Source organism: Capsicum annuum, chromosome 7 (assembly GCF_002878395.1).
Source record: "Capsicum annuum cultivar UCD-10X-F1 chromosome 7, UCD10Xv1.1, whole genome shotgun sequence".
Classification (NCBI taxonomy): domain Eukaryota; kingdom Viridiplantae; phylum Streptophyta; class Magnoliopsida; order Solanales; family Solanaceae; genus Capsicum; species Capsicum annuum.
The window spans coordinates 226,426,952-226,437,768 of NC_061117.1; the positions used below are offsets into that span (position 1 = coordinate 226,426,952).

At 36.2% G+C, this 10,817-nt stretch overlaps 2 protein-coding genes across 2 annotated transcripts; both read left to right on the forward strand.

Annotated features, from left to right (window-relative positions):
• The first annotated feature begins 1,378 nt into the window (after window positions 1–1,378).
• Window positions 1,379–2,203, forward strand: LOC107877446 (auxin-responsive protein SAUR76). Its single transcript, XM_016724095.2, has one exon. It carries the CDS (start codon window positions 1,559–1,561, stop codon window positions 1,946–1,948), a length of 390 nt encoding a protein of 129 aa, XP_016579581.1. The 5' UTR covers window positions 1,379–1,558; the 3' UTR covers window positions 1,949–2,203.
• A 1,265-nt stretch (window positions 2,204–3,468) lies between these two features.
• On the forward strand, window positions 3,469–10,580 carry LOC107878898 (protein NARROW LEAF 1). The gene is made up of 6 exons (XM_016726069.2): window positions 3,469–3,679; window positions 4,834–5,326; window positions 5,645–5,788; window positions 6,822–7,062; window positions 8,384–8,884; window positions 9,835–10,580. Exons 2-6 carry the CDS (start codon window positions 4,838–4,840, stop codon window positions 10,257–10,259), a joined length of 1,800 nt encoding a protein of 599 aa, XP_016581555.2. The 5' UTR covers window positions 3,469–3,679; window positions 4,834–4,837; the 3' UTR covers window positions 10,260–10,580.
• Window positions 10,581–10,817: the final 237 nt, after the last annotated feature.

Below are 10,817 nucleotides of genomic sequence, written 5' to 3' on the forward strand. Positions count from 1 at the left end.
AGTTGAGCAACATAGCTTGACACCATTTGATTTACTCTTGCACTGTGGCAACTTGTTCTCCTAACGGAAAAACAAAAATTGCCAGTTGTAGTTTTGCTTGGAAGCTAAGAATGAAGGTGTGTTTGTTTCCCTTCTACCAGCACTGCGCAGGTAAAGCGTACCTATTCTTTTATGATCTGGCCACTATCTGTTAAATAATCAGATAGCAATGAAATTTTGTAGGTAGAATGTAACTTCATCTGAAGTTTATTGCGTTTATTATGTATGAGACAAACAGTAGGCGTGTTTGATTCTCCCATTTAGTGATTCTTTTATCTACCTACAAAGACAATAGTAGCTTATAAAATAGTTGTGTCCCAATCGATTCGATTTTGTTTTGTTGGGTAGGATTCTCGTACAAGTGAACCAATTGCAGAAGCTGTTTTCGTTGAGCTGTCTATTATTTGTCCAAGTGGTTGCCTTATCAGCAAATGCTTTGGCATTTCCAAGAAGAGTTTCCAGAAATAGGACAAAAAGTCTGGACAATATCTACTAGTTATTCCTTCTTTTCCTTAGAAATAATGCATGTAGTGACCACTTAAATGGCATGTAGAACGACACGGATTTATAAAACCGACAAAGATATTGGAGGAATTACGCATGAAAGCACTAAACAATAAAAATATTCAGTCAAAATGAGAGAGAAAAACATAATCGTACAGTGAATTGGATGTACTTGTATTAACCCATGGCCACTTTAGTGCCTGTTTATTGATTAAAAAATTCAGGATGTAATCTAATCCAACATCTGTTGGTGCCCACTAAAACAATTACCTCATCATCGTTGGTATACGAGCTCTATTACATTTGACAACACAGAAAATGTTCAGAGAAAAAAAAGACATTGGGAAATGGGATGGCGAGCTCAGCTGTAGGTTTGGGATAAAAGCACATCGGCAGTCATTATTAAAACCATAGAACGAGATCAAATTTCTTTAGATTTATAAGAGATAAATTCATGATTTGAACTTTACGAGTTTGAATCTTAAGATAAAATTAAGTTGTGCATAAACTTATACATAGTTCAAGGTTAATTGCTATTGAATTGTGCTGAACCTATATCTTGAAAGCTACGTACTCCCCCCCCCCCCTAAAAGTCATAGACCATAAAAGGATTAAAGGCCTTCTTAAGTTTATTCTTTACATTTTTTGTGCCTATGATTACATATGTTAGAGATAAGACACAAGAGGACTCCACTAAGCAATCCTAATATTCCTAGTTGGTTAAAGAGCTAACTAGTTACCTCTCAACTAACATCACCTTAATTAGAGTAGGCCATACTTATCTTCCCTCCAAAGACACAATGAATAAAATCTTGATCATAAACACACACACTTGAGATCCTATCTGAAACAAAGACTAAAAGATAGCTTGTCTTTGTCATTTAATTAAATTTAGGTCCCCAATAACCAGAAAACAATGACATGTCAACCATATTCACCTATCCATCTAGCAATATTTATCATATTTAAGTTGCTTAATTAATGAAAGCAAGAAGGGAGGGAGATTTAAGAGAAGATGAAGAAGATAAATTTGTTATTGAGGAAGTGTAAGACATTGTCAAGACAACTAGGAAGAAGCTCATCTTATAGTAGTTTAAGGTCCAAGTCTACAAGAGAAGATTTTTGGAATGTGGAATCTCATAATCAAGGTAATAAAGAAGATTTTGAGACAATCCTTGTTGGCAACTCAAGAAGAAGATATGTTATAAAATCAAAATACTTGAGCCATCCATTATTGAATGCTCTTATAGAGAAATCAAACCAGAAACATGGTGAAAAAGATCATCTTTCAGTTAAGTGTGAAGTTGTGCTTTTTGATCATCTTCTTTGGTTACTTGAAAATGCTGATCCCAACAACCTTAATTCTGATTCATATGAGGAATTGGCTGATCTATATGTTGTTTAATTTTAATATTGTCAACAATATTATTCAACCTTTTAAAAATATTCGTTTTAGCTCCAATATTTTTATGTAACTAGTAGTAGTAATAAATGTTAAGGAGTGATGACTATCTTTCTCATAAAAAGTTTGATGAGAAGGATCTTAGTTTACTATTATATGTGCATTTTCCCCTTGTTTACAGCTTTCACCATTCTTTATTCAAGTTGTTGATATCCAATGTAACAATTATAAAATCAATAAAGTTCATTGTGCTTGGTACATTGTGAATGTGGTATTGGTTTAGGAATTAAATTCCACATAATCCCTCCATTTTTTAAAAATCAAAGTCAGAGATTTTGAGTACGAGTTCGTGAGTTAAAAAAACGTTATGATAGTGAGTGCTTCCCTCGTTAACGGCATTATGAGGTGAGAATCCGGATTATGAATGTGCTGATATTGAATTAAGGAAAGGACATACGTCATTATTAAGGATTGTGGTGAAATTGATAATGTCTCGATTCTAACTCAATGAATGAAAAATGAGTCACAATAGAAAACACATCCCTCCTTAACGAATCTTATGCATTACATATTCGCCAAAGCCGATACCGAATACTACCATGTTAGCCTATCTTAATACACTAAAGCAATAGTTAAACGTTTATAAAAATTTCTTAACAAGAAAACTTATTTTGTGGTCTTAAACATCTATATCATTACTATAAGGGAGTGTCGTTAAAGAGAAAACGAAAATATTTAAATTGTAAACTTACTAGTTATACAAACCTAACATTTTTTACAAATTACTTGAAAGAAAACATACAACAACAACAAACCCAGTGTATTCCAACATAGTGAGGTCTGGGGAGGGTAAGATGTACGCAGTTCATACCACTATCTCCGGAGAAGTAGCAAGACTATTTCCAAAAAGAAAACATACAATACGCATATTAAATAAAATTCCGTCCCCCAAAATATACAATAAGAGAGAGATGGCCTTATGAGGCCTGAAATTCAAATTGGGCCCATAAAAGAAGGCCCAAAAGGAAACCCATTTGATTATTCAGTGGCCCGCAAATGATACACACTCCCCACCTCCTTTTTTTAAGCCTTAATAATATAAAAACTTATTATATTTACACAAATTTCCACCCTTACAAAGTATTCACAAAAATTTCGATTAATTATGTATTTTCATTGAATGTATCAGAAACTAATTATGTATTTCGACAGACTCAAAATTTTAAAAATATATCGAAAGCTAATTATGTATTATATTTTTGTTGGATGTATAATGTATCTCGACAGATTTAAAATCGAAAAAATATATCAGAAGCTAATTATGTATCTTTACAAAGTAAAAATGTATATGTATCAGAAGCTAATTATGTATCTCAAAAGATTCAAAATAAAAATTTTCATTAATTATTCAAAATTTTTTATAACTAAACTCCAAACTGTTGCATTTTATGTTGTTTACTTTTTTTTTTTAAAAAAAATAAAAATAAAAATTTTCCCACCCCCCCCCCTCCCCAACTCCCCCACACCCCTCCACTTCTCCAAAGTTGCTCATGGACAACATAGTATTTGTCACACTCTCAATACGGTAATGAAAGAAAAAAAAAGTACTAATATAATATAATACACTTAACACTGGGGCCTCTCATGGCGTAGCGTGGGTTTGACTATGTTTGCAGCTTTTTATTTTCCTTTCCCAATTTCATCATATCAAGTTTAGCCTGCTGCCTATCTCTGGTAAAAAAATCTCAGTTTTTTTTTTTTTTAATTTCAAGAATCCATCACTGTTACTATTGATCGTCTTTCTTTCATTTTTTCTTCTTCATGCAGAGCTATCTTCACACACCCATTTTTCTTTTTGGTGTTTTTTAGGACTTCATTAATTTTTTTTCACTCAATTTGTACTGTGCACAATCTTTATCAATATATTTTGTCCCAAGAACAACTCTTTGCTAGTGCTTTTTCTTCTTTATTTTCTATATTTGTTATCCATCTTTCCTCTGAGCTTTTCTTTTCGTTTTTTCTATTCTTTGTTCTGCTCATTTTACTTGGTTAAGCATGTTTGGCTGAAAACTTTTTGTTTTTGTTTTGGTTGTTGGAGAAACAGGATATATTGGACCTCAACTAATTTGTGATTCAAGTGTAGTTGACTGATTGTTGATTGATTATAGTTGTTGAACTTATTTTCTATTTCTGTAAAGTCAGTCGAGGTGCGCGAAACCTGGCCTAGACGGAAAGGTCCTTTATTTATTAGGGTCATGTTGATTGTTAAGGCAGTTTAATCATCTTATGAAGCTCATTCTTTCAGATTTTAAAGTAGCTAAGAGAAATTTGTCGTAAGCTGTGGATAACTAAAGAAAAGAAAATCTTGCCATATTTATCTGGTTCCATAACATATTTGATGATCATGATTCATGCACTTTTTAGAGTTTATGTTATCATGACTGGTACTGGAGTTGAGTTATAAAGTTACTCACAACCAGCAGTTCTATAGTTCATTACATTTTTGGATCTTTTTTCAGTCTTTCCTTTGGTGCTGTTAACAACATGATATTCAGTATATATGTGCTTATTGACTGTCCTAACTTTCATTTTCATTTTCATTTTCATTTTCAAGACTTTGAATTTACTTGATATTTGCTAAATCTTTTCAATAACGTTGGAGCTTCAATTAAAGAAACATGTGAAACTACTTGGAGTTTCTGCTTAATTGTTGCATTGGCTGTTCTCTTTGGTTTTAGCACGACTATTTCTTTATAAGTTTTGACATAGATTACTAGAGCATACCTCTATGATAGCAAAGATCTTGTCCTTGAAAGTGAGACTTTGGGTTGAATTTTTGGTTTGCTTCCTGTTGGACTTTTAATAACAAGTTTCTCAACTATAAGCAGAAATATGGATCGCGCAAGGTTAAATAAAAGAACCCGTTGCTCAGGTTCAACACCATCTGAGGAGTCAGCCTTAGATCTTGAAAAGTACTGTTGCAGTTATTCTAATCTTCCTTCACTTAGTCCACCAACACTTCAACCTTATGCTTCAGCTGGACAACACTCTGAGAGTAATGCTGCATACTTCTCCTGGCCTAGTCGGCTAAATGATGCTGCTGAAGAGAGAGCAAACTATTTTGTGAATCTTCAGAAAGGGGTTTTGCCAGAAACTCTTGGCCGGTTGCCCGAGGGGCAGCGAGCAACAACCTTGCTTGATCTCATGACTATAAGGGCATCTCATAGCAAACTCTTGCGTTGCTACAGTCTTGGTACAGCAATTGGTTTTCGTATTCGACGTGGTGTTTTGACTGATATACCAGCAATACTAGTTTTTGTATCCCGGAAAGTTCACAAACAATGGCTTAGTCCAATTCAGTGTCTACCTACTGCTTTAGAGGTGATCAAAAGGATGACTAATTATATTATGTCCTATTTGTTTCACCCTCGCACCGAAGATTTTCCTGAATTAGGACAAAGAAAGATGATGAAATGTTTACTTCCTTAAATTAAAAAAAAAGATGATGGAATTTGCTCCATTAATTTTCTTTTCTTTTTCCTACTGTATGCCTCCTCCACACCTCTCCCGATAGGGATTGTTCAATTATTTGAATTCAACTATTATTAGAGCCCAAAGAATCCACTTGGTAAGAAATGTTATTCTTACATCGTTTAGTCCTTATTTTGCTCTATGCTTAAATATGTTACTTATCATCAGGGTCCTGGAGGTGTGTGGTGTGAAGTGGATGTGGTTGAGTTCTCCTATTTTGGTGCACCAGAGCCAACACCCAAGGAACAGTTGTACACAGAGATAGTCGATGACCTGCGGGGTAGTGACCCCTATATTGGTTCAGGATCTCAGGTAGTTCTATCACAACTTTGTACGCCAAGGATGCTGTGATTGAGGCTTTATGAGTGTCACATGATAGTTAAAGTCTAAGCAGAGTCCTAGAAAATGCATCATTACTTTTCAAATCCCGGTAGGTTGGGAAAATTTGTAATAGTATCGTTATTTTCTTGAGTTCGTAGTTGTTTGACTCTAAGCATCTTGCATAGAACAGCAATTGGGGTATGGCAGATCCTTGGAGTCATCTGTTTTCTTGCCTCTGAGCATGTTTTGTATTTTTCTGAAGTGCTTATCATTCAGTATTGGAACTAGGTTTACACTTACCATACTTTCTGAAACTTTGCAGTAGAGAGTTTAGAGACAACGTATGCCTGTCTTATATTCTTAAAAAGCGTCAAAATAATTTTGAAAAGGGTGGAAGAAATGGAAGATTTCCTGTAAAGAGCCCATAAACTTTATATGTGCACAAAGGCATTTTTAGAAACCTTTCTCCACTGTTAGGTTAGACTCACATCCCTTCTGAGTAAATTTGTAAGTCATCAATCAGTTGAGTTCCTTAAAATCTCCAGCATTTTAAATTGCATTCTAGCATGGTTATACATTTAAGGGACTGCAGGGAAAGCTTTTATTGTCAACAAGTTGGTTGAGCTTCTTTGTTGAGATCTCCAAACATTTTAAGCTGCATCTTAGGAATATAAACAACTAAAGAGTCTGCAAAAGAAATCAGATGTAGCACCCAAGGGTGTGGCCCAGTGGTCAATGAAGTGGACTGTGAACCTGAGCCTCAGGTTCAAATCCCAACAAAGACAAAAAAACACTTGGTGGTTTTTTCCATTGGTCCTAGCCTTGGTGGACAGAGTTACCTGGTATGGTATCTGTTGCTGGTGGGAGGTGGCGGTATCCCATGGATTTAGTGGAGGTGTGAAAGCTTGCCCGGATACCACGGTTATCGAAAAAAAAAATGAAGAAGAAATCAGATGTGAACTGCTTGTTCGGCTTGTCATCTGATGTACATGTTAATTCACGACATTTTATTGGAAACATTCAGGTAGCAAGCCAGGAGACATATGGAACCTTGGGTGCTATTGTGAGGAGCCTATCAGGTAATCGACAAGTTGGTTTCCTAACAAACCGGCATGTTGCTGTTGACTTAGATTACCCAAATCAGAAAATGTTCCATCCTTTACCTCCAACACTTGGACCTGGAGTATATCTGGGTTCAGTGGAGAGAGCTACATCTTTTATCAGAGACGACCTCTGGTATGGCATATTTGCTGGCATAAATCCAGGTTAAGTGTTTCTTGTTATCTTCTTTTCTGGTTTGATGTTGAAAGAATGTTCTGATGCTACAAATTATTATTATTCAAATTCGCTAAATGAATATTTGATTATGATGCCTCGCCTTATGATTTGGTAAATACATCTTGTGATACTATTCTTTTCTCCATCAGCAATTTCCTATCTATCATTTCTCGGATAGAAAAAAGTATGCAAACATTTATTGGAGATCTCACTTCAAATTCCATGTATTGATCCATTAGGTGTTGTATGAAAATGAAATATAGTAAAATGATATATACGAGTTGTTTTGTTAACTGTTCAAAATGTACTGTTTGTAAGAGTTTCAGTTCTGACATAAATATTAAATTGAATCTGAAGATTGGTTCTTGGCCTTGATAAAAAATGGACTAAGGGTAAGAGTGTAACACGTGATTTGTAGGTAAGTCATATATATGCCAGGGTTTTTTAACCGTGCTGTAGGGAAAAAGTATGGTATTTAAGTGGAGAAAGCTGGAGAGGAGGAGCAATTATCTACCGAGTCTTGACCATTTGCCTTAGGGGATTCTCGGTTAAAAAAAGTGGAATCTTAAGATTCCAAAAGGAACTTTTGGTGTTGTAGGAAACATAATCATAAAACATTGTTCCTTGGTTTGTTAATTAAATAGACCTCCATTCAAGCATGTAAGGGTGTGGTTTGGTGATCAATGAAGTGGGTTGGGAACAGGTTCAAATTCCAGCTGAGGGAAAATTATTAGGTGATTTCTTCCCATTTGTCCAAGTCTTGGGAAGAGAATTACCCTGTACCTGTACCTGTGCTGATGGGAGGTAGCATGTACCCATGGGATTAGTCGAGGTGCACGCAAGCTGGTCCGCACACCACCAGTTATAAACGAATGTGTTGGACAATGTCTCTTTGTCCCATGTGATTTTACTGTCATTCTATCTCCACAACATATCATGGAGTGGATCCCTTTTGCTACGGTAGAACTAGCTGCAAGTGTAACCCATGCTAGAAATCTTCATTTTTGTTTGTTACTATGTTAGATGAAAATTATTCTTTGCTCACTTCCATGATATCTTGTGCCTTGAGCCGGGGGTCTTTCGGAAACAGCCTTTCTACTTCATCAGAGGTAGAGGTATGGACTGCGTACATCTTACCCCCCCCAGACCCCACTAAGTGGGAATACACTGGGTTTGTTGTTGCTCACTTCCATGTTATCGGCTCTGCTCCTGAAGGTTCATAATTTGTTAAAATTATTATTTTTCTTGTAGAATTATTATGATCGTTTTTGGTAAGATTTCTAAATGTGGAATTGATTACTCATGCAGAGACATTTGTGAGGGCAGATGGTGCGTTCATCCCTTTCACAGATGATTTTGATATGACCTCTGTTACTACTTCTGTAAAGGGCATAGGGGAAATTGGAGATGTCAAAATTATAGATTTGCAATCTCCTATTAGTAGTCTCATTGGAAAGCAAGTGATGAAGGTTGGAAGAAGCTCTGGATTGACTACCGGAACTGTCTTGGCATATGCCCTTGAATACAATGATGAGAAAGGGATTTGCTTCTTGACTGATTTTCTTGTCAATGGAGAAAACCAGCAGACTTTCGACCTTGAAGGAGACAGTGGAAGTTTAATCGTTTTAAAGGGTGAGAATGGGGAGAAACCCCGACCAATTGGTATTATTTGGGGTGGAACTGCAAATAGGGGACGGCTTAAACTAAAAGTGGGACAATCTCCGGAAAACTGGACTAGTGGAGTTGACCTTGGGCGCCTGCTCAATTTCCTTGAACTTGATATCATCACAAAAGATGAAGCTCTAAGAGGTTTGTGGTCTGCAGTACTTGATTTCTGACGATAAAGCAAGGCTAATTTTCTCTTTTTTTGGTTACATGCATAAAAAGCAAATCTCCGATGTGTTTCCCCCCCTAAATATATCATCTTTTACCATTGCACTTTCCAATTTGCCTTTCAGGCAAATGGCCTACGTTTAGTATGTGATGTTGAGAGTGATAAATCCCAAGTTTTTTCAAAGGGATGGTTGTAGAAGGAAAAACATATGCGTGTTTTAGAGTGGACGAGAAGCTAAGAAGCTCAATGGATGTCTAGATCTTTGGAGATGTACTGCAAGTTGTTAGACCTAACAATACTAATTGGACTACTAGAAGCCACGAGGCAGTTGGCTAATTATCTTTCTCAAAGTGAACATTTTTAATTGGTTGACATCTAGGTTAAATTAACCATCTCTTTTACCGTTAGCAGTCTGTAGATTGACATTTGTTGAAGAATTTGTGAACAGGAGTTCCAAGAAGCCATGCTAAACTGCATTGTAGAATTAATTACTAATTAGTATCCCGTGGTTAGCACATGCGTTTGTTATGCTCAGGCATCCTGTATAACACCTGTATATAATGACTTGTCCATCTTGAAATGACAATGCTCAGTTTCCTCTACTGACGTTTATTTGGGTGGTCGGTATTCCTTTCTTGATTTGTATAATGTGTATAGGATATAAAGCGAGTGAATTCCATCCCTTCTGCTAACCGTTATTGTTTGCACCACAAGATGGAACAGAACTAAAACTGACTCCCATTCATAATCCCAATCCATGGAGACAAAATAATGTCTCTTCAAAGTGATGTAGGTTCCATTACGCACTTGTATAGGACTTACTCCGATAAATTTATTATTTCGTCGGAGTCTTCTCTTTTTCTGATTAAATCTTCAATTCTTTGAGGGCATGCAATAACTTTGTCTGTGTCTATCACTGGTGTAGTTGCAGTACAAGAACAGAGAGCTGCCTCTGCCACAATGGTGGGTTCTACAGCTGGGGATTCTTCACCTCCTGATATAATGCTTCCAAAGGACAAAATAGAGCCTCTTGGGCTTCACATTCAACAAATTCCCATGGAAGATGGCGTTGGTGGCCCTGATATAAACTCTTCGCCTATGGAAGCTACATTTAACTTGGAAGAAGGCGGGATCAACTTTGATGCAAGCGTTGAACATCAATTCATTCCCAGCTTCAATGGGCAACCTCCGGCTAATCAAGATGATCATCGTGATAAGTCAGCATACGAGAATCTTTCAGCTTTGAGAAAAGGCTCTGATGAAGACATCAGCTTTTCCTTGCAGTTGGGTGGTCATGAATCCAAGAGAAGACGTTCAGAACCTTCAAAAAGTGCAGATGAACCAGAATGATTTTCTCCTTCTATCTGCTGCTACATTTTACGCGGAGGTCTTCCTCGGAGAGGTAAAAGGAAATGGCTGTGTGTTTGTTTCTAAAACAAGAAAGAGATCCAATTTGGTGCCAACCTGTGTATGAGGAGTTTTGTATTTGGACATGTCAGTAATGCAAAATCCAATTGTAAAATACATGCAAGTTATAAGCGGCTGCTTTCGATTCATGCAACTCTCTCCATACGAGACCTAGTTATGTATCATTGGATCTCAACAGATCCAAAATTGGATAAAATATATCAAAAGCTAATTATGTATCTTTACAAAGAAAAAATTTATTTTCGTTGGATGTATTATGTATTTTGACAGACTTAAAATCGAAATATTAAAAAAATATTGGGAGCTAATTATGTATTTTTACAACAACAACAACATGCCCAATGTATTCTTGCATAGTGGGGTCTGGGGAGGGTAGAGTGTACGCAGACAAATGAAATGAAGTAGAGAGGCTTAGGGCCAATAATAGCAGTATAACAAACACAAATTATAAATGCATATAATCTAGTACAGTCTGAAAAA